General features: G+C 44.4%; 2 protein-coding genes across 2 annotated transcripts; one reads left to right on the forward strand and one right to left on the reverse strand.

Annotated features, from left to right (window-relative positions):
• The first annotated feature begins 1,270 nt into the window (after positions 1-1,270).
• nfkbiab (nuclear factor of kappa light polypeptide gene enhancer in B-cells inhibitor, alpha b) lies at positions 1,271-4,258 on the forward strand. Its single transcript, XM_014211117.2, has 6 exons — positions 1,271-1,577; positions 2,369-2,474; positions 2,619-2,832; positions 3,029-3,117; positions 3,271-3,531; positions 3,771-4,258. Exons 1-6 carry the CDS (start codon positions 1,330-1,332, stop codon positions 3,813-3,815), a joined length of 963 nt encoding a protein of 320 aa, XP_014066592.1. The 5' UTR covers positions 1,271-1,329; the 3' UTR covers positions 3,816-4,258.
• A 2,451-nt stretch (positions 4,259-6,709) lies between these two features.
• On the reverse strand, positions 6,710-22,056 carry LOC106611176 (proteasome subunit alpha type-6). Its single transcript, XM_014211118.2, has 10 exons — positions 21,982-22,056; positions 10,160-10,305; positions 9,770-9,963; positions 8,996-9,178; positions 8,461-8,555; positions 8,280-8,361; positions 8,006-8,161; positions 7,319-7,497; positions 7,124-7,218; positions 6,710-6,917 (listed from the first exon to the last, which is right to left on the reverse strand). The coding sequence occupies exons 1-10, from the start codon at positions 22,039-22,041 to the stop codon at positions 6,860-6,862; spliced, it is 1,248 nt and encodes a 415-aa protein (XP_014066593.2). The 5' UTR covers positions 22,042-22,056; the 3' UTR covers positions 6,710-6,859.
• Positions 22,057-26,996: the final 4,940 nt, after the last annotated feature.

A 26,996-nucleotide genomic window follows, 5' to 3' on the forward strand; every position in this document is an offset into this window, starting at 1 on the left:
GTTGTGCAAGTGTGTTCTGCTCAACATTCGACCAGAAGATCCGGTTAGCAGTCTGGTGAAACCTGTGTCGGCTCCACGCATCTGGCCTCCAGTGCGCCTCCCCAGTCCGGTACGTCCTGTGCCTCCTCCTCGCACTCGCCCAGAAGAGCGTGTCACCAGTCTAGTGCAACCTGCGCCGGCCCCACGCATCAGGCCTCCAGTGCGCCTCCCCAGTTTGGTACGTCCTGTGCCTGCTCCTCGCACTCGCCCTGAAGAGCGGTCTTTGTAAGTTTTGTTATTTTGTTTTGTTAGTTTCACTTAAATAAATATGTGGAACTATACTCACACTGCGCCTTGGTCCGCTCATTTCCAAGAACGTGACAGTACCTCAGACTGGGGCGAAGGTTCACCTTCCAACTGGACAATGACCCTAAGCACACAGCCAAGACAAAGCAGGAGTGGCTTCGGGACAAGTCTCTGGATGTCCTTGAGTGGCCCAGCCAGAGCCTGGACTGGAACCCGATCGAACATCTCTGGGGAGACCTGAAAATAGCTTTGCAGCGACGCTCCCCATCCAACCTGACAGGGCTTGAGAGGATCTGCAGAGAAGAGGTGCTTCAACAAAGTACTGAGTAAACGGTCTGAATACTTATGTGATTTGTATTTCAGTTCTTTTTTTTAATACATGCAAACATTATAAAAACCTGTTTTTGCTTTGTCATAATGGGGTATTGTGTGTAGATTGATGAGGAGATTAAAAAAAATTATAATTAGAATAAGGCTGTAACACAACAAAATGTTGAAAAAGTAAAGTGGTCCAAATACTTTCTGGATGCACTCTAAGCAGACAGGAGTTTTCTAATTGTAATGCAGTTCTGTCTCATTAGGCCTATCATTGTACAGAGAGATAAAATATTTGACAAAATAAAATGTATTGACAGGCCTACTCAGCCAATAGGCTATATGATCTATTCTGCAAGTAGCCAACGCCATGCACTATAATCAGGCAAAATTATATTTTGCTTACTTTTAATCAACTAAATGAGTGAATAGTCTTGATTTTATTTAGGCTATTATTTGCATTTATGTAGGATTATGCACATTTCTCAAAACTTCAAATGCCCTCTGCAGTGTTCTAACATAAACCTAATATGTTGTTTTTTTTAAGGGGGTTCGTTTCATGTTGGATAAACGGCCACAATAATGAAAATGCAGAATTGAAATATGTGACAGTGCAATCCGCCTGGAAATCCCCCACCCTGTGTTGACTCCTCCCCCTCGGGCACTGCTATAATTTAATGCTGGTGTATGTAAAGTTCTGAATTACAACAAACACAGAAGCCAGTGTCAATGGACCTTCATCGAACGAGAATCCTCAACCACATGGATTGTAACACTGATGGTCGACATTCTAAGGATGGGAAAGTTAAATCTTTCAATGAAGAGCGGCTGGACAGTGGCCTCGACTCTCTCAAAGATGAGGAATATAAAGTTGTCGCCTGTGAGCTCGAGCGTCTTCGTGTGGATTGTCCCCCACCGCAGAGAGACGAATGCGGCAATGAACCGTGGAAGGAACAAGTTTCAGAGGATGGAGACACGTAAGTTGAGAAACTATAATACCATCTGTGGACATTCAAGTTTTTTTCCATGTCAGAAGATAGTTACACCAAGTCTACTATAAATAATGCATTATTATTGTTATTTTTAGGCTATATAGGTAACCTAACGGTTAGAGCGGTGGGCAGTTCACCTAAGGGTCCTGGTTTGAATATCCGAGCCGACAAGGTGAAAATCAATCGATGTGCCCTTGAGCAAGGCACTTAACTCTAATTTGCTTCAGGGGCGCCTTACTACTATGGCATACAATACATTTCACTGCACCTATCCGGTGAATGTGACAATATAAAAACAAATGTACGCTTATTTTTGTAGTTGAGTAATTTTTGCGCAATTGTGGGTGCCTTCCAGTGTGCAACAGTTATTGTTAGCATTTGCATGCAAAGCAGCCTCTAAACAATGCACAAGGAAGGTATTGGGGGGAGTTACAGTCAGAGTGATTATTATGGTCATTGTGGACTGTACGTAAACAAAAGGCTATCAGAACGGAATGTACTATGGCCGGGGGTCAAATGGGCGGCGCTCACACTGCCCCAGCCGGGAAAGTCCCAGGCCTCGTGCCAGAAACCACGCGCTGCAACGTATGCCAGTGCGTCAAGCCACCACTAGTAGAAATAGCTTGAGGGGGAAAAAGTGTGAAGTCTATGAAGTGCTGCCGTTTTCTCATTCTACATTTTAAACCCCTACATGTCATATTCATTTATTTTGTTGAGTAATCTGAGCAGTTAAATAATACATCCTTTTTTTCTTACTTCTTTTTAAATCTATGCAGGCTTCTCCACCTTGCCATTATCCATGAAGCCAAGGACTGTGCAAGGAAGATGATAGAGCTGTCATGCAATGAGCCTTTCCTCAATCAACATAACTACCAGAGACAGGTAAATACAGCTAAAACCTGCATAGGTAGAATACAAGGTGTATGTGTATGTACGAGAGAGTGAAGTAGATGCACACTTACAATAAAGTTTTTCTGTGTGAGACCCATACTTCCAGTTCCTAACCAAATCCCTCCTCCCCCATAGACTCCTCTCCACCTGGCAGTGATCACAGAGCAGGCTGAGATAGTGGAGCGTCTCCTGAAGGCTGGCTGTGACCCCACGCTAGTGGACGACAGTGGCAACACAGCCCTTCACATCGCCTGCAGGAAGGGCTCTCTCACCTGCTTCAGTGTCCTCACCCAGACCCAGGGCTGCTCTACCCAGCTCCCAGCCATCATGGCCACGCCAAACTACAGTGGTAAGAAGGGTCTAGTCTATTTTCTGTTACTTGTTTCAGCTGGTAGGGAACCTGTGGCCATACTGAAACTAAGCAATTACCTAATAATGTTTAACAACTGCAGTAATTACAGTTACTACACAGGTATAAGGGCAGCTTAATGTAAAGTGTTATCCTTTTTCTCTGACCATTGGTCTTCCTCTGCTCTCTGTTTCAGGTCAGAACTGTTTGCATCTGGTCTCTATCCATGGCTTCCTCTCGCTAGTGGAGAGCCTTGTTGATCTCGGCGCTGACATCGATGCACAGGTATGCATGCAACAACTTAGTCTTTCTTCAACCCTACCTTCACAATAGTCCACTCATTTGACTATAATGCCGTGCACATTTAATAAAAAGCATCCAAATGCTGTGTATTTTCCGTTAACTTATTTGGTACTTATTTGTCCCTTGGTGTTCCAGGAGCAGTGCAATGGCCGCAGCCCTCTCCACCTGGCTGTTGACCTACAGAACCTGGACTTGGTGCTGCTCCTGGTCAGTAAAGGGGCGAATGTCAACAGCCTGACCTATGGCGGTCACACGCCGTACCACTTGACCTACGGACGCCAGAACGCCTCCATCGAAAGGGAACTGTATGAGCTGACGGCTCAGGAGCTGAGAGAACTGCCAGACAGTGAGTCTGAGGACAGTGAGGAAGAGGAGGGACAGTCTGATGATGAAGTGGTGAGTGTGACTTAACTCTGATGTGAGTTTATTTGGACTGTGAGTGTGACACATCGCTACTGTGTGTGATTGCTTACATAGGGTATAGGGTTTTGCCATATAGTTCTGAAGTGATACTAAACTGGGAAAACGGTTCAGCATATCTAGCTGTATGTCATGAGTGAACCCAGCAGATTAGACGTTTTAGATAGTCATGAGTGAACTTTGGTTCTAATCCACCTTCTCCTTTCCTTTCGCAGGTGACATGTTGGTATGATGACGTTCAATGGAATGGGTGCCATTAGAAAATAGACCACAGAACCTCCAAAGAACAGTAGTACAGGCAGAGACAGAAGCTCATCTGTGCACAGGCTTTAGCTTTGGTACAGTCGCATGCCGAAGTGGTGCCAACCTGAGGTAGAGGATGGCAGAAGACTGGTACAGCAGGGGTACAACAGACTGACAAAGTGATGATGGACAGTGTGAACCACTGAGAAGATGCCAAATAAACAAAATGGATGCCAATAAATAAGTCTTTATGGCTCTGAAAGAGACTCATTATCACAGCATACATCCAACCAACGATGTAATAACACCTACATGTATTATATTGTAAATGGATGTGAATACAAAGATTTATATTTTTAAATACGTAAAGTTTGACTATTGTAAATGCTTTCCATTGTTTGTGGAAAGGTAAAGCAAGCCACACACTCCAGTAAATTAAAACAATACATATTTAACATTGCCTTGATTTCTGGTGTTTTTCCATCTGTTGGAGATTGATGAAAAAATATGGTAATTTTTCAGAACTTCAGTCATATTTCTTTACGAGACTGAATCATGCAATTATGTTAAATAAATTACACATATGCTGAAAGGTCATTGTTCAAGACGAACACACTATTATGCAGATAAAATGGCACATCACAAATGCCTGAACAGAATAAGGGACTCAAGTCCCAAGACGCTGGTCTATCAGGCTTGTGAATGTGTTACAGCCATATGATGAGCTGTACCATCTATCCATAGACTTGTATGGGTCATTTGTAATGTTATTATAGCCGAGGACACTGGCATTTCCTGTAAGGGTGGGGCCAAGACTGGCAGCAGTGAACAATTTCCCTGGGGAGTCAGAGCTTCCCAGACATGAGGAACTCTCAGATGTTTACTGTGATTAAAGTCATGTGATGAGGGATATACAGTAACTTTGATTACCTGTGTGTGTGTGTACAAACAGTCTGGTAGAACTCTGAGACTATTGTCAGTGTGGTTATTGTCATGCGTATAAGTACAAGCTTAAAAGCTCATGGGAATCCTACCACGGAGCTTCTGATTTTCATACTACAAAGATTAGTCATTTTGCCTTGTCGGTCTACTTTTCAGTGGTGCATTCTCAAAGAAACCTCTGCAGGTGAAGGCAAATTATTTAGTCATAGCATGCTCCCTCAAAGCCTGAAGTGATCAGGAAACACAAGAGGGACAGCCAGGCCATTCAGAAAAGAGTCCCGAGGGGGAATAAGAGAAGCTCATATGACTCGGCATGACAAGGAGAAATGACAAAGCCTTCGGATGGAAAATCCAGACCGTCTTCATGAAGGGGAATATACAGTGCATTTGGAAATTATTCAGCCCCCTTGACTTTCTCCACATTTTGTTACATTACAGACTTATTCAAAAATTGACTAAATCATTTTTTTCTTCATCAACCTACACAATTCCCCATGACCAAGCAAAAACAGGTTTTTAGTATTTTTTTCAAATATAAAAACCCCCTGAAATATCACATTTACTTCAGTATTCAGACCCTTTACTCAGTACATTGTTAAAGCACCTTTGGCAGCAATTACAGCCTTGAGTCTCCTTGGGTATGACGCTACAAGCTTGGCACACCTGTATTTGGGGAGTTTCTCCCATTCTTCTCTGCAGATCCTCTTCAAGCTTTGTCAGGTTGGATGGGGAGTGTCGCTGCACAGCTATTTTCAGGTCTCTCCAGAGATGTTCGATCTGCTTCAAGTCTGGGCTCTGGCTGGGCCACTCAAGGACATTCAGAGACTTGTCCCGAACTCACTCCTGCATTGTCTTGGCTGTGTGCTTAAGGTCATTGTCCAGTTGGAAGGTAAACCTTTGCCCCAGTCTGAGGTCCTGAACGCCCTGGAGCAGGTTTTCTCTGTACTTTGCACCGTTCATCTTTCCCTCGATCCTGACTAGTCTCCCAGTCCCTGAAAAACATCACAGCATGATTCTGCCACCACCATGCTTCACCGTAGGGATGGTGCAAGGTTTCTTCCAGACGTGACACTTGGTATTCAGGCCAATGAGTTAAATCTTGGTTTCATCAGACCAGATAATATTGTTTCTCATGGTCTGAGGGTCCTTTAGGTGCTTTTTGGCAAACTCCAAGGAGGCTGTCATGTGCCTTTTACTGAGGAGTGGCTTCCGTCTGGCCACTCTACCATAAAGGCCTGATTGGTGGAGTGCGGCAGAGATAGTTCCCCTTCTGGAAGGTTCTCCAATCTCCACAGAGGAACTCCGGAGCTCCATCAGAGTGACCATTGGGTTCTTGGTCACCTCCCTGACCAAGTCTCAGAGCTCTACGGACAATTCCTTCGACCTCATGTCTTGGTTTTTGCTCTGACATGCACTGTCAACTGTGGGACCTTGCATAGAAAGATGTGTGCCTTTCCAAATCATGCCCATTCAATTGAATTGACCACAGGTGGACTCTAATCAAGTTGTTGAAACATCAAGGACAATGAATGGAAACAGGATGCATACTTATGAAAATGTCATCATTGAAGATGAGGTAATTCCATTTTAGGTGATTGCTAAAAATCAGAGTTGTCTTTGATAAGACATTTGTGGATGTGAGTATCAAGTTTATAATGCACATATGCTTACAACCACTTCAAGAATGCTGTACATCCAGCAGTCTAGAACAGGGAATAAGGGGATCTTCAATCCCATTGCTCAACTTTCAAATATTATTGTATTGCATCACTAATGTGCTGAGCTGTGTGGACAATTTATTTCAAAAGATCTGAATCCACTTGCCTTTGAAGGAAAATAAGGAAAATAAGGAAAATAAGACATTCAGGAATTTCTATAGCACACACACAATCATGGTGTCAAATAACAGTCAGCATAAGGCTTTGGATCTATGCACCATATCTGTATGGGGAAAGAAAACCTACCAGGATTTGAGTTTCTCGAAAACATTCTCTTTAATTGAACAGCGTAAATGTACAGCAAAAAAGAAGTCGGGGCTTTCGTTCTGAAGATCAGCGGTAGTGTTCTCTGTCATATATCTAGGGTAGTCTCCCCTCTAGACTGGAACACATGGAAACACTCAATCTCGCTCTGACAGGGACACAAGGTGGACATCGATCTCGGTCTCTGTCAGGATCCTGCAAATGGAGAGAGAAATACTGATTCTGCCTGGTTCTTTGTACATAACCTATCTGTCCAGTGTATACTTGGTGTTTACACGACATACAAAAAAAGATTACATTTCAGATTACATTTCTATTTACACTTATGACTTCCTATGTTCTTTTCTGCACCAAGCTTCGAAAAGTTCCATCACTATTAAACAATTCCCATGGAGACTCACCTGAATTTAGGGTCTTCCGTTGTAATGACACCGATCTCTAGCTCGGAGGGCTTGAAGTCAATGGACAGTACCGTAGACAAACAAGTTATCGCAGTCTGTAAACAGAAGAGGATGAAACTCAAACTACTTCAAATCGGGACTAGTTTGCTGATTTAGGTTTTATTATTCTACACGCCAAGGGGTATGGTATTTTACCTCGATTGTTTGCGCAAAGGTCCAGTCCAGTTTTTTCTTGACCTTTTTCTCCAGGAAGGTGGTGGCCTCTGTCTGTTTGACCCCAGCAGCGGTGGCCTTGAAGCCACAGTAGTATCCTGCAGGGTCACACTTATACACCTGGGGACCACACTCCTCATCCACACCAATCACTATCATGCCTGCAACAATGGATAAAAAAACAATGCATTAAGTGAGATCAAAGGCCAAAACATCTTAGCTAAGAATGCAACTTCCTTACTCTGCATTTCCCCCCAAAAAATAAATCTACATTTTAGTCATTTAGCAGACGCTCTTATCCAGAGTGACTTACAGTTAGTGCATTCATATTAAGATAGCTAGGTGAGAACCACATATCGCAGTCATAGTAAGTACATTTTTCTTCAATAAAGAAGTTATCAGCAATGTCAGTGCAAGTAGGAAAAGTGCAGTTTTTTTAGGGGGAGGGGGGATAAGACAGATGTCTTATTTAAGATACTCTTTGAAAAGGTAGGGTTTCAGACGTTTTCATAAGATGGGCAGGGACTCTGCTGTCCTGACGTTTTTATTAGTGAGGAACAACAGCCGTACTGTTAATTTTAAACCAGCAGGTTTGGTTCACCTCCAATAATTTGAAACCACTTATAGTCCAAGATTATTATTATTTTTAAACAGATTTGTAACACTTACAGCAACCCAGAGGTCTCATCTCAGCGTTCTGTGTGTACACCTGAGAGATGTCAGCCATCCTCTTACACAGCATGTCCACTGGGATCTCATAGCCGTACTTGTACTTCCAGTTGGCTGCTTCGTAGCGAGCTCTCTGGACTTGAGACTTGCTGTCAGCTGAAGACAAATGAATCGGTTATTATTTGTCATTATTACAGAAATTAATTAATACACTCCATTAAGTTAAGTTAATCTTCAGTGTGTATTGGATATTTCAACATAAAATATTTCCCACCTGTCATTCCGGACATGACACAGCCAATGTTTTCTGTGATTTTGAATAGGTGTGTGACTGTGGAGGCATCAAGAAGCTTGTCCTGTGGGAGAGATTGAAGAGTACATCTCATTACAGCCTGTAACATCGCATAAGCATATTGATAACAGAGCAATGAATAAGTCATGAATGGTGTTCTTACTGGAACTTTCTTCTGTGTGACGACAACTGCACAGTCTTGTCCTCGGATAGCTAATGAGGTAAGGCCACCTTGATTGATAGCCTTGAATGCATATTCTGGGGAAATAAACACAACAGTAAAAAATTATGTATCACTCCAGACTGTTGTTTATGGGAGAGATAACAGATTCAAAGCGGCAACTTCTGTCAAATAACGTGACACGAGTAGTTCTTAAGTTAACAAATTTCAAGCGCAGCAGGAACTGTTGAATTTTAACGTTAGCTAGGATAGCTACTTAGCTGGCTAACTAGCTAATTGATTACCTACAAGTTAGCAAGTATAATCAATTACTTACGCGTTAGGATCTGACAATGTTAACATACTTTATTCGTTCACTGACATAATTAAACAGCTAGCTAGAGATAATATGCTTAACTTAAGTAACATGTTCCTTAACATTAGTAGCTAGCTAAGTTACTAGCTTACGTTAGTTTGCTACCGGTGATGACTGCGCAAGTTAGTATTTTTTTTTTCTTCATAACGATCCCATACTAACCGACTTGGTAGAGTCTGCCCTCTGGAGAGAAGATGGTAATATGTCGGTCAAATCCTGCACTCGACCCTCGGGACATTTTGTTGGTAAATATGTATAAAAGTTGAAACTGAAAATAGAACCGCTCAGGGAAAAAACGATGCACGGCAATGACCCCCGGAAGTAGTTCTCGGGAACAGTAGATTCCTGTTTGGGTCAAACGAAGAAGGGGCGTAGTTTACTCACACTGGTTTGATGAATGCTTTTTTTATATATAATCTAGGACTCAAAGTGATTGCGTCTTTCTTTTATAATTTTTTCACGTTATATAGTTTCATTAAGGAACACTGTATTTTACAGTTTGTGAAGAGCAAACAGAAGCAGGTGCCTTATTTTTCCCTGGTGAATCAAAGCCACTTCTGGGGAACTAAATAAGTATATCTCTCTGCCCCATTCTCATCATAGTGGATGTGACAGGAGCCTCCATTTGTCTGGACAATGGTGTCATAACTTGATATCCTCTGAAAAAAAGTAACAGAACACCACAAGAATTATAATAACCTCAAACACACGCATGCCATGTATTTATTTATTTGTGGCTCCTGAGTGGCACAGCAGTCTAAGGCACTGCATCTCAGTGCTAGAGACATCACTACAGACACCCTGGTTCAAATCCAGGCTGTATCCCTGTGCGATAGGGCGGCGCACAATGTTCCTTTTAGGTCCTCATATAGACAACATGAATTTATGCATTGATTTGTAATAAATAAGCAAGCTCCATCTCTCTTTTACTCTCACCTGGAATTGTACCCTCTTTCCTGGAGTGTAACTGCTCAGCACCAGCTAGTGCCCTCTCTGCCACTTGAAGAAGAGGCGTCGAGTAGCACCATCGGGCAGGCAGGCCTTGTGGTCCCGCATCAGGTCCCGGCTCAAAGTTACAGTGGTTCCCAGAGTGCAGTGTGACATACAGAAGGAAAGGGTCATCCTCAGAACTGTCAAACAACCAGCGGTGTCAAGATCCAAACAAACCCAAAGAATACACAATGTATTGCACACAAATACACAGAGTGGACAAAACATTAAGAACACCTTTCTAATACTGCGTTGCCTAATATGATCCTCCAGAAAGCTTTGGTTTGTAAAGATATAGGACTGAGTTTGTAAGACAGAGTATACAGCTGAACTCACATGTCAGTGAAAAAGCAGTGGGCCTTCTGCTGGACCAGGCTCATGTCATGTCTGTCCCAGCTGAGTGAGGGCCGCTGCATGTGCTTCCTCCACAGGACCAGAATGACCAGGCCCTGTCGCTCCAGCTCTGACACCACCACCAGGAGCTGCATGTAAACACAAAGACATTTAGCCATCATCACTTATGTCACACCATGGTCCTTTTAATTAGGAACCAAACAGAACACAATGTATTTAAAAGGACTACTAATTTCTTTGCAAATTTTAACAGAATGTTTGTTGCATGCCAGCCTTAATAAACATTATTTTGCTTTTAGAAGATCAACAAAGGTTAGCCAATATAATGCATTGCATTTAGGGTGAACATTCTCCTATCCCTGTAATGTAAGATTTTTATGAATGAAAGAACAATGCATTCGCCCATTGGGATGAATACTCAGTCCGTCATGTGTTAATACCTTCATTCACTTCCTCTGTAGGGAATTTCCCTGGTTGAGTCTGTGACAATTGACACATATTATTATTTTTGAAACTTTATTTAACTATGCAGGTCAGTTAAGAACAAATTCTTATTTATGATGACGGCCTACATCAGCTGTAGAGAAATTAATTATCTCAATGCTTAACCATTGTTTTGGCTTTTTTTGGTATTAACTATTGGTTTACTCAGGTAGGGTTGCAAAAATCCAGTAACTTTCCCAAATTTCCCTGGTTTTCCAAAAAAAAACAGTTGGAGTTCCTGGACAACCCTACTCAGAGGTGATGATGATGGGAGTTCTTTTCTACAGGATATTGCATATTTTCGACTTTTGACAAAAATTTCATAGAAATAAAAATAGACAAATATTTTTTTAAAAACATAATTTTTATACTGAAATAAAATATAAACTCAACATGTAAAGTGTTGGTCCTATTTTCATGAGCTGAAATAAAAAATCCCTGAAATTTTGCATACACACAAAAAGCACATTTCTCACATTTTAAGCACAGAATTCTTTACATTCCTGTTAGTGACAGGTGTGACATATCAAGAAGCTGATAAAACAGCATGATCATTACACAAGTGCACTTTGTGCTGGCAACAATAAAAGGCCACTCTAAAATTGTGAAGTTTTGTCACACAACACAATGCTACAGATGTCTCAAGATTTGAGGGAGCGTGCAATTAGCATGCTGACTGCATTTTAGCATAATGTTAGCATGCTGACTGTCCACCAGAACTGTTTCCAGATAATTTAATGTTAATTTCTCTAACATAAGCCGCCTGAAACGTTGTTTTCGAGAATTTGGCAGTAGGTCCAACCTGCCTCACAACCGCAGACCATGTGTAACCATGCAAGCCCAAGACCTCCACATCCGGCTTCTTCACATTCGGGATCGTCTGAGACCAGCCACCCAAACAGCTGATGAAACTGAGGAGTATTTCTGTCCGTAATGAAGCCCTTTTGAAGGGAAAAATGAATTTTGATTGGCAGGGCCTGGCTCCCCAGTGAGTGGGTAGCCTTATGCCTTCCCAGGCAACACCCATGGCTGCGCCCCTGCCCAGTCATGTGAAATTAGGGCCTCATGAATTTATTTCAATTGACTGATTTCCTTATATCAAATCAAATCAAACTTTATTTGTCACGTGCGCCGAATACAACAGATGTAGACCTTACAGTGAAATGCTTACTAACCAACAGTGGAATTTTTAAGTAAAAAATAGGTATTAGGTGAACAATAGATTAGTAAAGAAATAAAAAAACAACAGTAAAAAAGACAGTGAAAAATAACCGTGGCGAAGCTATAACAGTAGCGAGGCTACATACAGGCACCGGTTAGTCTGGCTAATTGAGGTAGTATGTACATGTAGGTATGGTTAAAGTGACTATGCAAATATGATAAACAGAGAGTAGCAGTAGCGTAAAAGAGGGGTTGGGGGGTGGTGGGTGGCGGGACACAATGCAGATAGTCCGGGTAGCCAATGTGTGGGGGCACCGGTTAGTCGGGCTAATTGAGGTAGTATGTACATGAATGTATAGTTAAAGTGACTATGCATATATGCTAAACAGAGGGTAGCAGCAGCGTAAAAGAGGGGTTGGGGGGGCACAATGCAAATAGTCCGGGTAGCCATTTGATTACCTGTTCAGGAGTCTTATGGCTTGGGGGTAAAAGCTGTTGAGAAGCCTTTTGTTCCTAGACTTGGCGCTCCGGTACCTCTTGCCGTGCGTTAGTAGAGAGAACAGTCTATGACTGGGGTGGCTGGGGTCTTTGACAATTGTTAGGGCCTTCCTCTGACACCACCTGGTGTAGAGGTCCTGGTTGGCAGGCAGCTGAGCCCCAGTGTAGTACTGGAACGTACACACTACCCTCTGTAGTGCCTTGCGGTCGGAGGCCGAGCAGTTGCCGTACTAGACAGTGATGCAACCAGTCAAGATGCTCTCGATGTTGCAGCTGTAGAACCTTTTGAGGATCTGAGGACCCATGCCAAATCTTTTTAGTTTCCTGAGGGGGAAAAGGCTTTGTCGTGCCCTCTTCACGACTGTCTTGCTGTGTTTAATGGATTTATTGTCATGGTGTACATTCTAGTTTGTTGGTGATGTGGACACCAAAGAACTTGAAGCTCCCAACCTGCTCCACTACAGCCCCGTCGATGAGAATGGGGGCGTACTCGGTCCTCCTTTTCCTGTAGTCCACAATCATCTCCTTAGTCTTGGTTACGTTGAGGGATAGGTTGTTATTCTGGCACCACCCGGCCAGGTCTCTGACCTCCTCCCTATAGGCTGTCTCGTCGTTGTCAGTGATCAGGCCTGCCACTGTTATGTCTTCTGCAAACTTAATGATGGTGTTGGAGTCGTGCCTGGCCATGCAGTCGTGGGTGAACAGGGAGTACAGGAAGGGACTGAGCACGCACCCCTGGGGGCTCCAGTGTTGAGGATCAGTGTGGCAGATATGATGCTACCTACCCTCACCACCTGGGGGCGGCCCGTCAGGAAGTCCAGGATCCAGTTGCAGAGGGAGGTGTTTAGTCCCAGGGTCCTTAGCTTAGTGATGAGCTTTGAGGGTACTATGGTGTTGAATGCTGAGCTGTAGTCAATGAATAGCATTCTCACATAGGTGTTCCTTTTGTCCAGGTGGGAAAGGGTAGTGTGGAGTGCAATAGAGATTGCATCATCTGTGGATCTGTTTGGGCAGTATGCAAATTGGAGTGGGTCTAAGGTTTCTGGGATAATGGTGTTTATGTGAGCCATTACCAACCTTTCGAAGCACTTCATGGCTACAGACGTGAGTGCTACGGGTCTGTAGTCATTCAGGCAGGTTGCCCTAGTGTTCTTGGGCACAGGGACTATGGTGGTCTGCTTTAAACATGTTGGTATTTCAGACTCAATCGGGGACATGTTGAAAATGTCAATAAAGACACCTGCCAGTTGGTCAGCACATGCCCAGAGCACACATCCTGTTAATCAGTCTATCCCTGCGGCCTTGTGAATGTTGACCTGTTTAAAGGTCTTACTCACATTGGCTACAGAGAGCGGGATTACACAGTCATCCAGAACAGCTGATGCTCTCATGCATGCCTCAGTGTCGCTTGGTTCGAAGTGAGCATAGAAGTGATTTAGTTCGTCTGGTAGGCTTGTGTCACTGGGCAGCTCTCGCGGCTGTGCTGCCCTTTGTAGTCTGTAATAGTTTGCAAGCCCTGCCACATAAGACGACTGTCGGAGCCGGTGTAGTACGATTCAATCTTAGCCCTGTATTGGCGCTTTGCCTGTTTGATGGTTCGTCGGAGGGCATAGCAGGATTTCTTATAAGCTTCCGGGTTAGAGTCCCGCACCTTGAAAGCGGCAGCTCTTCCCTTTTGCTCAGTGTGAATGTTGCCTGTAATTCATGGCTTCTGGTTGGCGTATGTACGTACAGTCACTGTGGGGACGACGTCCTCGATGCACTTATTGATAAAGCCAGTGACTGAAGTGGTGTACTCCTCAGTGCAATCGGAAGAATCCCGGAACATGTTCCACTTTGGATAGCAAAACAGTCCTGTAGTTTAGCATCTGCTTCATCTGACCACTTTTTTATAGACCGAGTCACTGGTGCTTCATGCTTTCATTTTTGCTTGTTAGCAGGAATCAGGAGGATAGAGTTGTGGTCGGATTTACCAAATGGAGGGCGAGGGAGAGCTTTGTACGCGTCTCTGTGTGTGGAGTACAGGTGATCTACAATTTTTTCCTTCGGGTTGCGAATTTAACATGTTGATAGAGATTAGGTAAAACTGATTTAAGTTTCCCTGCATTAAAGTCTCCGGCCACTAGGAGTGCTGCCTCTGGGTGCTCGATTTCCTGTTTGCTTATTTCCTTATAAGTGCGGTCTTAGTGTGGTCTTAGTGCCAGCATCCATCTGTGGTGGTAAATAAACAGAATATCCATGTCATCATTCAGTCACGATTCCGTGAAACATAAGATTTTATCGTTTTTGATATCCCGCTGGTAGGATATTCGTGATCGTACCTCGTCTAATTTATTGTCCAATGATTGTACATTGGCGATTAATATTAACGGTAACGGCGGCTTTCCCACTCGCCTTCTGCGGATCCTTACGAGGAACCCCGCTCTGTGTCCTCTGTACCTGCGTCTCTTTCTCTTGCCAATAACGGGGATGTTGACCTTGTCGGGTGTTAGCAGTATATCCTGCTTGTTGAAGACAAAATCTTTGTCTAATCCGAGGTGAGTGATTGCTGTCCTGATATCCAGAAGCCCTTTTTTGCCGTAAGATACGGTTGCATAAAATACTATGTACAAAATAAGTTACAAATAGCGCGAAAAAAACACATAATAGCACAATTGGTTAGGCGCCCGTAAAACTGCTGCCATTTCTTCCAACGACATTTATATGAACTGTAACTCAGTAAAATCGTTTAAATTGTTGCATGTTGTGTTTATATTTTTGTTTTGCAATTGTCTACAGTTGCCTCAGCAGTATTCTGTAGGGGAGCACCATGGTGTAGCCGGAGGACAGCTAGCTTCCGTTCTCCTCTGGTCACATTGACTTCAATACAAAACCTAGGAGGCTTATGGTTCTCACCCCCTTCCATAGACTTACATAGAAATTATGACAACTTCCGGAGGACATCCTCCAACCTATCAGAGCTCTTGCAGCATAAACTGACATTTTGTCCACCAAATCAAAGGATCATAGAATTAATCTAGTACTGAAATCATAAGCTTTGGTCACTGGAACTCTTCCAAGTCAAGGTAAGCATTTGGTTTTATTAATGTATTAATACAATTTTGGTTTTATTAATGTATTTTATTAATGCCAGCCAGTGTAACTGCTAAACTGATTTCTGACTGTACACTGTACTGTATGATTTTAGCGGGTTTATTAGTAGTTCTAGTTGACTATGATGTGACAACGATGTAGGCTGTGTGTAACGGTTAGTGGTCAAGATATGAAGTTTTGGCTTGGAAAGGTTTTTTCACCTGGTCACAGACAGCTGATGTGTTGTGCAAGTGAAGGGAAAAGGTGAGGAGGAGACTGAATAGATAGTTGCGAGAAGTAATTATATATAGGCCTACAATGAGCAAAGTGATCATGCTGTTTTTATGTGGCTGCTATGAAAGTGAACCGTTAGCGTGTGATTAGGGGTGTATTCATTCCACCTATTCTGTTGAACCTTCACCTCACTAAAAACCCGGGTTCGATCCCAGGCTGTGTCACAACCGGCTGTGACCGGGGGTCCGATAGGGCGGTGCACAATTTGCCCAGCTTCACCTGGGTTAGGGAAGGGTTTGGATGGGCACCTGCAGGCTGGCTTCGGTCGTCAGTTGGACGGTGTCTCCTCCGACACATTGGTGTGGCTGACTACCGGGTTAAGTGGGCGGGTGTTAAGAAGTGCGGTTTGGAGGGTCACGTTTCGGAGGACGCATGACTCGACCTTCGCTTCTCCCGAGCCCGTTGGGGAGTTGCAGCGATGAGACAAGATCGTAATTGGATCGCAATTGGATATCACAAAATTGGGGAGAAAAAGGGTGTAACCTAAAAATAATAAATTAAAGAATGATGGCGTTCAATGCTGCAAAAATGTTTTGATACCCTTCCCCAGATCTGTGCCTCGACACAATCCTGTCTCTGAGCTCTACGGACAATTCCTTCAACCTTATGATTTGGTTTTTGCTCTGACATGCACTGTCAACTGTGGGACCTTACATAGACAGGTGTGTGCCTTTCCAAATCATGCCGAATCAATTTAATTTACCACAGGTGGACTCCAATCAAGTTGTAGAAACATCCCAAGGATGATCAATGGAAACAGGATGTGCCTGAGCTCAATTTCGAGTCTCATAGCAAATGGTCTGAATACTTATGTAAATAAGGTATTTCAGTTTTTATTTTTAATACATTTTCTAAATTTTCTAAAAGCCTGTTTTCGCTTTGTCATTATGGGGTATTGTGTGTAGATTGATGAGGGAAAAAAATTATGTAATACATTTTAGAATAAGGCTGTAACGTAACAAAATGTGGAAAAAGTCAAAGGGTATGAAACATTTCTGAATATACTCAGTCCATCATTACTTTAGGCCTATGTATAAGGTCTAATATGCATATGGGTGTTTGGAATTAATCGTCACCTCTGAAAGTGCTGTCCATTTCATTGCACTCTCTTGGCATTCTCTTAACCAGCTTCACAAGTTAGTCACCTGGAATGCATTTAAATTAACAGATGTGCCTTGTTAAAAGTTAATTTGTGGAATTTATTTGAGCCAATCAGTTGTGTTGTGACAAGGTAGGGCTGGTATACAGAAGATAGCCCTATTTGGTAAAAGATCAAGCTAATATTATGGCAAGAACAGCTCATATAGACAAAGAGAAATGACAGTCCATCATTACTTTTAAGACATAAAGGTCAGTCAATACGGAACATTTCCAGAATTTCAAAAACCATCAAGCACTATGATGAAACTGGCTCTCATGAGGACCGCCACAGGAAAGGAAGACCCAGAGTTACGTCTGCTGCAGAGGATAAGTTCACTAGAGTTACCAGCCGCAGAAATTGCAGCCCAAATAAATGCTTCACAGAGTTCAATTAACAGACACATCTCAACATCAACTGTTCAGAGGAGACTCTGTGAATCAGCCCTTCGTGGTCGAATTGCTGCAAAGAAACCAATACTAAAGGACACCAATAAGAAGAAGAGACTTGCTTGGGCCAAGAAACACGAGCAATGGACATTAGACCAGTGGAAATCTGTCCTTTGGTCTGATGAGTCCAAATTTTAGATTTTTGGTTCCAATCGCCGTGTCTTTGTGAGATGCAGAGTAGGTGAACAGATGATCTCCGCATGTTTGGTTCCCACCATGAAGCATGGAGGAGGAGGTGTTATGGTGTGATAGAAATACGCCATCCCATCTGGTTGCGCTTAGTGGGACTATCATTTGTTTTTCAACAGGACAATGACCCAACACACCTCCAGGCTGTGTAAGGGCTATTTGACCAAGAAGGAGAGTGATGGAGTGCTGCATCAGATGACCTGGCCTCCACAATCACCTGACCTCAACCCAATTGACATGGTTTGGGATGAGTTGGACCGCAGAGTGAAGGAAAAGCAGCCAACAAGTGCTCAGCATATGTGGGAACTCCGTCAGAACTGTTGGAAAAGCATTCCAGGTGAAGCTGGTTGAAAGAATGCCAAGAGCGTGCAAAGCTGTCATCAAGGCAAAGGGTGGCTACTTTGAAAAATATAAAATATACTGCTCAAAAAAATAAAGGGAACACTTAAACAACACATCCTAGATCTGAAAGAAAGAAATAATCTTATTAAATACTCTTTTCTTTACATAGTTGAATGTGCTGACAACAAAACCACACAAAAATAATCAATGGAAATCCAATTTATCAACCCATGGAGGTCTGGATTTGGAGTCACACTCAAAATTAAAGTGGAAAACCACACTACAGGCTGATCCAACTTTGATGTAATGTCCTTAAAACAAGTCAAAAGGAGGCTCAGTAGTGTGTGTGGCCTCCACGTGCCTGTATGACCTCCCTACAACGCCTGGGCATGCTCCTGATGAGGTGGCGGATGGTCTCCTGAGGGATCTCCTCCAAGACCTGGACTAAAGCATCCGCCAACTCCTGGACAGTCTGTGGTGCAACGTGGCGTTGGTGGATGGAGCGAGACATGATGTCACAGATGTGCTCAATTGGATTCAGGTCTGGGGAACGGGTGGGCCAGTCCATAGCATCAATGCCTTCCTCTTGCAGGAACTGCTGACACACTCCAGCCACAAGAGGTCTAGCATTGTCTTGCATTAGGAGGAACCCAGGGCCAACCGCACCAGCATATGGTCTCACAAGGGGTCTGAGGATCTCGTCTCGGTACCTAATGGCAGTCAGGCTACCTCTGGCGAGCACATGGAGGGCTGTGCGGCCCCCCAAAGAAATGCCACCCCACACCATGACTGACCCACCGCCAAACCGGTCATGCTGGAGGATGTTGCAGGCAGCAGAACGTTCTCCACGGTGTCTCCAGACTCTGTCACGTCTGTCACATGCTCAGTGTGAACCTGCATTCATCTGTGAAGAGCACAGGGCGCCAGTGGCGAATTTGCCAATCTTGGTGTTCTCTGGCAAATGCCAAACGTCCTGCACGGTGTTGGGCTGTAAGCACAACCCCCACCTGTGGACGTCGGGCCCTCATACCACCCTCATGGAGTCTGTTTCTGACCGTTTGAGCAGACACATGCACATTTGTGGCCTGCTAGAGGTCATTTTTCAGGGCTCTGGCAGTGCTTCTCCTGCTCCTCCTTGCACAAAGGCGGAGGTAGCGGTCCTGCTGCTGGGTTGTTGCCCTCCAACGGCCTCCTCCACGTCTCCTGATGTACTGGCCTGTCTCCTGGTAGCACCTCCATGCTCTGGACACTACGCTGACAGACACAGCAAACCTTCTTGCCACAGCTCGCATTGATGTGCCATCCTGGATGAGCTACACTTCCTGAGCCACTTGTGTGGGTTGTAGACTCCGTCTCATGCTACCACTAGAGTGAAAGCACCGCCAGCATTCAAAAGTGACCAAAACATCAGCCAGGAAGCATAGGAACTGAGAAGTGGTCTGTGGTCCCCACCTGCTGAACCACTCCTTTATTGGGGGTGTCTTGCTAATTGCCTATAATTTCCACCTGTTGTCTATTCCATTTGCACAACAGCATGTGAAATTTATTGTCAATCAGTGTTGCTTCCTAAGTGGACAGTTTGATTTCACAGAAGTGTGATTGACTTGGAGTTACATTGTGTTGTTTAAGTGTTCCCTTTATTTTTTTGAGCAGTGTATATATAAATTATACTTTTTTGGTTACAACATGATTCCATATGAGTTACTTCATAGTGTTGATGTCTTCACTATTATTCTACAATGTAAAAAATAGTACAAATAAAGAAAAACCCTTGAATGAGTAGGTGTGTCCAAACTTTTGACTGGAACTGGAAGTGTTTGATGTGATTTTCGATTGCGTTTGCATTGATGTCAGAGAGGTTAGAGGGACAATAGACCCCTGAGTGATTGTTAGCGAGTTGAGTACTACTAATGCATGTCCAGAGTGCATAAAAGGAGATTACCATGGTTCAACGGTCACTTAGAATTTTACTGGGTTCATGACTCAGGACCGCAGGTGTTGCAGTAATTTGGTCACCGCAACAGCCCTAATCAATCCCTTTTAATCACACCCTCACCCTCTTCTCTTCTCTGTCCACTCTAGATGAGGAAATGTTGACCTGGGAACAGCCGGTGGGTGTGGCTGTTTTCTGCTAACTCATCATTAGGGAAGTGAGCTTGGAGCAGCAGGTGTAAGCTTTAACAAGTAAAGCGTGAGACAAGAGCCATGAACTTTTAGCTGTAACCTGAAGTAATTTATATTTCTCACCTCATTGTTGTATCCGTTTTAGTTTCTCATTCTCTCTTCTAGCAAGAAGAGGAAGATGGAAAAAAAATAAACCCAGAATAATGATTTAATTACACAATGATTTCTATATTAAAATTCATTGCTTATTGCAAATATCTGTTAATAGTAGATTCATGGTTTTACACACAAAAAAACTCCTACATGTCTAGTTGTCCGATGTGGTTGAGGCTGCAGACGCGTGGGTTAGGGAGATGTGGCCTTTAGCTCATAACTGGGATGGAAGTTTACCCCACACACACACACTTGAAATACTGATGTTAGTCATGTGAGAACCGGAGAGGAAACCCCCTCAATAAGGCATCAGGGCCTGTAGGTGTGCTGAAACAAAACTCTCTGTGCTGCGATTATACAAAAATGTTATTTATTTGAAAGCAGGGGATTAATATCTACTCTATGCAGTCAGTGACCTGAGGCCACAGCCCCTCCTGCTCACTTCACCTGTCAGAGAAACAATAATGCCACACAGTTGTGTGGAGTTGGAGGGAGGAAAAGGAATGTCATTATTCACACCGTGTGGTCAGACTCTGTGGTGACTGAGGGTTCTGCTTACGGATAGAAACCCACAGAGTATGGTTAGGCTATGAAAAAATATATACCCATCTTTCCCACAGGATCCAATCTAAACAACAGCCTCCCACATCACCCTGCAGCTGTGACAATGCCATCTCCACTGTGTCTCAAGTGGGGGAAGACTGTCATTACAACTAAGTCACTTCAATGGAATTCAAGACGTTCCCTTTCAGGATATTTGTATTTGGCTCTATCCGAGGGGTCTATCCGAGGGGGAGGCAGGTAGCCTAATGGTTAGATACCCTAGATGCTATTGTCTGCAGTTGTGCTCTTGAGCAAGGCACTTAACCCCCCACAACAACAGCTCCTTGGGCGTCCAGTGAGGCTGCCACTTGCACCTCTTCTAAACCTGTATATGTATGTGTGTCTTCCTGAGGGGTTAGGTTAAAAGCGGAAATTACATTTTGGTTGGACCTTATGTGCAACTGACCGATAAAGTGATCTTAATGTTAATCTATTCATCTATATCTGCTGGTGTGGCTGTGCTCCATATTACCCCCTAGTGGCAAAAGGAGAGATGGTGGAGACATACTGTACATACAGTACATTCTATTCAGAATTACTTAATTGTACTGAGTCACAAATACAGAATAGGCACCCTTTACATTCTGTAACTAGGAATTAGGTAATATTCACAGAATTTCAGCCTTAGTCATTATATTGGAAAATCAACAAGTACTTTTCTTTCACAGATTCAACCAAACTGATGTTTGAGAGTATTTGGTTTAATGATGATGACTGATGCTCGACCACTCAAGTAGTAGAAAATCCAGATTAAGGAAATCCACCCATTGCCTTTTGAGATTGCTTTTGAGTGACACGGACTGTGGTTTGCTTAGTTTGGAAGACAGAGGAAGAGTAACAGTGAGTCAGCATGAACCTGAACACACTAACATGAGCTGTTGCCTCGCCAACTGGAAATGGTAACACCAGCTGTGGGTGTTCATTATGTTCTAATAGCTACTGTAGAGAGGGCAGTGAAGGAGAGAGAAGGGAAGGAGAAGGCATGGAAGGAGAGGGCTGGGCAGGGCATGGCAGGAGAGGGCAGGGCTGGGACTTGGAGATTCCATCAGGTGCAGTCTAATTGCACTGCAGAAGCCACATCAATAACACATCTCAACCTTATGGGTCAGATCTTATGGTCAGATCAACAGTGCCAACCTAGGCTCGGAACATTTCGTGCCATCTTGCTCAGATTGTTGTTCCATTGAGTTTGGCAGGTCGCTGCCTTAAGAAAATAGACAAGGCCTTGCCTTAACTCATGACAATTATATATTCTGGATTCACACCAGCAGATATGAGAGATCTGGCAGAGCACTCACCATCTGCGACTGGTTCCCTTTGATGCCCATGTTGGCAACGCTGAAACCATCTATGACCATGTCAAAGGCCGGCTTCCACTTGACAAAGTTCTTGAAGCTTTCCAGCTCCTAGGAGAGGGAGAAACATTTGGTTACCCAAGCTACTGGTTTAAATATTTGGTGAAATGCTTTGTGCTTCCATTTTAAATGTTTGTGCATGTCAAGTGCATATCATATGTAATATTGAAATTTTTATGATGCATTTAAATGTCTCACAGCTATCAAATATGAAAATCTTACGTGAAATATAAAGGGGGAGTGGGGGGATTCACATGCTGGAACATTATCACTTCATGACAAAAACATTATTGAAAGTCACAAGCACCAGTGCACGTTGCATGCCTGACTGTACACAACAAGGACGAATTTTAGTAACAGGGCAAGACTTGCTCAATATTTACTGAACTTGACAGACAGACCTTCCCTTTTTTTGTCATGTTTTTCTTTTCTTGTTTCCATTTCAATGGGAACCTGGACTGGCTCCAGATATGAGTCTGGCAGTACACAGTACAGTGGGGGAATTTCTGGCTGGACCACATGCCAACTCCAGGCCACACCTCTACATGTCTGTCTATTATGTACATTGTACACATGGTCCCGTGTGGCTCAGTTGGTAGAGCATGGTGTTTGCAACGCCAGGGTTGTGGGTTTGATTCCCACGGGGGACCAGTACGGAGAGGAAAAAAAAAAAATGTATGAAATGTATGCATTCACTACTGTAAGTCGCTCTGGATAAGAGCGTCTGCTAAATGACTAAAATGTAAAAAAATGTACACTGTATGTATGCATGCATAGGTCTTTCGTGTTGCCGTCACTGCTGCATTGGAAATAGAGATACATTTCATTGGTAGGAGGTTGGTAAATACTGGTCATACATGTCTAAATCTAAAGTATTTTGCTGAACTAAAATGTTTCTTTAAAAAAAAAGGATTTCATCACATGTATATGCAAATGTTTTCCTCCTGTTTCCAGAGAATGCAACGAGACTGACCAACTGCAGCCTACACACAGGAGATTACAGTAGGACACTGCAGGGTCCATTCATTGTTAAACAAATCATGTTGTATAAGTGTCTATTATACAATACTGTAGCCATGGGAACAGCCCACTACTTTCACTTCTTTGTCTCTGCGATACAAATAGCCTGAGAAATCCCCCGCCACACCCCAACACAAACCTCAAAGTCCACCAGAACAACAGTACTGTATACCCTTGCAAAATACTAACCATTCTTCAAGTAGGCTCCAACTGCTTGATTGTACTGTACCTTTGAGAATAAAAAATGCAGATAATAGTTCTAGAAAGAATTGTAGCTTATTTGACTAAAGCTAGTAACTTGTCCCTTGTAGCGTCAGCTGTGTGAATTGTGTCAGTTGCTCTGTCTAGGGGTGTCCTTTTTTTAAATTTTCCATTTGGTTTACATTTTTTATATTATGCACTACGAGATTATTCTGTATAATAAAAATCACTTTGCAAATGTAATAAATTATTATTATTATTACTTTTATTATTAACAGCATTGCAGTGAGACATATGTATAGAATGGAAAGGGGAAGAATATTTGGGGAATCCCTTTTGTGCAGAAGGGAGAAAGATCTGAAATAAATAACATTCAGAAGACAAGAAATGTTCGGGCCCTGTTTCAGGCCATAGACATTCATATTCATTAAGTGTTCATATACAGGCCTCTGTGATAAAAGCAGGATGTTAACATCTAGTTGACCAATAGGCTTGGGACGAGGTTACTTTCACATTTACTTCACCTCTACCTTATTAACACAGCTTGTTGTGTTGCTATCTACTCCCTGCAGCAAAAGCAGTTGTCATGGAGAGTTGAGGGAGCACAATGGAACTAGAAGAACTGGGAATTCTCAGAGGTTGTAGGGTCACGTGACTGGTGCCTAGATGTTGTTTGTTTGATGGAGTCTGATACAATGAATCTCCAGTCTAGTTCCATAATACCCTTTTTGCACTATTGGTTAGAGCCTGTAAGTAAGCATTTCACTGTAAGGTCTACACCTGTTGTATTCAGCGCACGTGACAAATAAACTTTGGTTTGATTTGATTTGATTTGATTGTGGAGAGAAAGTGTTTGGCAGAGCACAGCCTTCGCTTTGGCTCCCCCTCCTGTCCAGCTCAGGCGTTCGGCGTAGCTGGCATTCTGCTGCCGCCCTTCACTCATTAACCCCGGACTTGTCTCGTCATCATTACACACACTTGGTTCACTGTATATATACTCGTCCTGTCATTTGTCTTTGTCGGTCATTGTAAATGTTGCTTGTTTTATTATTTTGCTCTTTGGGTTTCATCCCGCTTTTATATATGGTGCTTTAATAAATTCAGTAGTTCTAAACCTGCGACTGCCTCCTACCTGCTCCTCTCTACACTTGTGACAGAATGACTGACCCAAGAGAACAGGAAGCAGCAGGACATCGCCACCTCTCCGCTACAGGAGCAAAGTTCCACCACCACGACTTGTGCCTGGAGCACCTCGGGACTGCCATGAACGAGGTGCTCCAGACTGTATGCCAGCTGCAGGCTAAATCACCACCTTCCCAGCTCCCCGCGGTCGTTCCAGCCACCCCACCACCATCTGCATCACCCGGTCTGATTAGCAACCTCCACCTGCCCCTCCTGGAGCGGTTTGACGGCACCCCAGCTCACTGTAGGGGGTTTCTCCTGCAGTGTGACCTCCACCTTGCCTGTCATGCTGGGACAGCCTCTGAGAGGGACAAGGTGGCCTTGGTGGTCTCAACAGGCCGGGCTCTGGAATGGGCGCACGTTGTCTGGGAGAGGGAAGTTCTAGAAGTGCAGTCCTATGAGCACTTCACCCAACTCTTCCGTGCCATTTTCGACCACCCTACAGAGGGCCGAGAGGGAGGTGAGCATCTCCTCCGTCTACGTCAGGGGTCCAGGAGAGTGTCTGAGTACGCTCTGGATTTCCGGACGGTGGCTGCGTCCACTGGCGACCAGACCCTGTTGATGGTTTTCCGCAGTGGGCCAGTGGGCCTGTTGCGATGAGGACCTTATGCTGGACCAGCTCATCGTCATGGCCATCCACCTGGATAATCTACTGCGTGCCCGTTGTCGCCCATCCCGGGGGTTCGGGTCTCTCCCAGGAACCTCCAGCAAGACTGAGCCCATGGGGGTGGGCACGACGCACCTTCCCCCAGAGGAACATCAACACCGCCGTCAACAGGGTCTCTGCTAATGTGAGGAGTCGGACCACCCCTGGAACACCTGTCCCAGAAGGAGAACCAGGCGAGGAAGCGAAAGGCTGAGGTGACGCTCCTGCACCTTCCCAGCTAGATGTGAACATGCCTTCCTCCTCTCTGTCCACCCAGTCCGTCCTCCTTCCTGTCACCTTCCCAGACTATCCTGGCCCCCCACTGAGTCCTGCCCTAGTGGACTCAGGTTCTGCAAGCAATTTCCTAGACCGGTCAGAGGCCTTATCATTACGCATTCCTCTAGTCCCTTTACAACCTCCTATCCCAGTCCATGCCCTAGACAACTGTCCACTAGGAACAGGACTGGTGTGCCAGACCACGATTCCCATTTCCCTCAGTTGCTACAACCACCGTGAACCCATCACTTTCCTCATCTTAGACTCTCCTGCACACCCCGTAGTTTTAGGTTTCCCCTGGTTACAGTTGCATAACCCCAGGATATCGTGGACAGAGAAGAGGTTGTTGGGTTGGTCACAGGAGTGTCAGGGGAGGTGTCTATCTGTGCCACCTCTGTGGAAAGTCCGGACCAGGCCACCCACGTCCCTATCCCGGAGGAATACTGGGACCTACAGGTGGCTTTTTCGAAGACTTGTGCCATGTGCCTGTCCCCTCATCACCCATGGGACTGCACTATCGACCTACTGCCTGGTTCTACCCTCCCGCGGGGCACATCTACCCTCTCTCGCATGCACCGAAGCCATGGAGGTCTACGTCCAGGAGGCGCTGGCCCAAAGATTCCTCCGTCAATCCACCTCTCCGGCCTCCTCCAGCTTCTTTTTCCTGAAGAAGGAAGGAGGTTTCCGCCCCTGTATCGATTACCAGACACTGAATAAGGCAACTGTTAAATTCAGTTATCCCCTGCCTCTTATACCCAGTGCTCAGTACTTTACCAAAATGAATTTACGTAGTGCCTACAACCTGGTGCGCATCAGAGTGGGGGATGAATGGAAGACCGCCGTCAGCACCAGCACCGGGCACTACAAATACAGGGTAATGCCCTACGGCCTGACAAATGCACCTTCTGTGTTTCAATCCTTAATTAACGAGGTGTTCAGAGACATGTTGGGTCGCTGTGTAATGGTGTACATAGACGACATCTTGGTGTACGCCACTACACGCGAACAACATGTCTCATGTCAGGTCTGTTTTGGAGAGGCTGATAGGGCATCACCTGTACGCCAAGGCGGAGAAGTGTCTTTTCTTCCAGCAGGTTGTCTCCTTCCTGGGCTATCGGATATCCACCGCGGAAGTGGAAATGGAAGAGCAGAGGGTCAGTGCAGTACGGTCGTGGCCTGTTCCATCCAACATAAAGGCGGTGCAGCGGTTCCTAGGTTTTGGCAACTATTTCAGGCGTTTCATTAGGGGTTTTCAGCACAGTGGTGGCCCCTCTCTCGACACTCCTGAAGGGAGGTCCTCAACAGCTGCGCTGGACTGAGGCCAACAAAGCCATCCATGCGCTCAAGGAACGTTTTACGAATGCATCTGTTCTGGCTCATCCTGATCTGTATGTGCCCTTCATCGTGGAGGTGGACGCCTCCGAGGTTGGAGTAGGAACTGTTCCCTCCCAACGCACTGGATCACTGCCTAAATTCCATCTATGCGCCTTCTACTCACGGAAGCTGTCTCCCGCAGAGCGAAATTACAACGTGGGGGATAGTGAGTTGCTGGCCATCAAGAAGGCATTGAAAACATGGCGGCACTGGCTGGAGGGTGCTCAAAACACATTCCTGGTTTGGATGGACCACCGGA

Source organism: Salmo salar, chromosome ssa09 (assembly GCF_905237065.1).
Source record: "Salmo salar chromosome ssa09, Ssal_v3.1, whole genome shotgun sequence".
In the NCBI taxonomy this organism is placed as follows: Eukaryota; Metazoa; Chordata; class Actinopteri; order Salmoniformes; family Salmonidae; genus Salmo; species Salmo salar.

Bases quoted from the DNA above. Each gene is read 5' to 3' on its own strand.
- LOC106611176 (XM_014211118.2), bottom strand. From the start codon at position 22,041: ATGGTCATAGATGGTTTCAGCGTTGCCAACATGGGCATCAAAGGGAAC. The intron at 9,179-9,769 runs GTGAGAGTAAAA...TGACCCAAACAG, and splicing joins GAAAGAGGGTACAATTCCAG to GAATCTACTGTTCCCGAGAA. The intron at 6,918-7,123 runs GTGAGTCTCCAT...CTCCATTTGCAG, and splicing joins ACGGAAGACCCTAAATTCAG to GATCCTGACAGAGACCGAGA.
- nfkbiab (XM_014211117.2), top strand. From the start codon at position 1,330: ATGGACCTTCATCGAACGAGAATCCTCAACCACATGGATTGTAACACT. The intron at 2,833-3,028 runs GTAAGAAGGGTC...TCTCTGTTTCAG, and splicing joins GGCCACGCCAAACTACAGTG to GTCAGAACTGTTTGCATCTG. The intron at 3,532-3,770 runs GTGAGTGTGACT...TTCCTTTCGCAG, and splicing joins GACAGTCTGATGATGAAGTG to GTGACATGTTGGTATGATGA.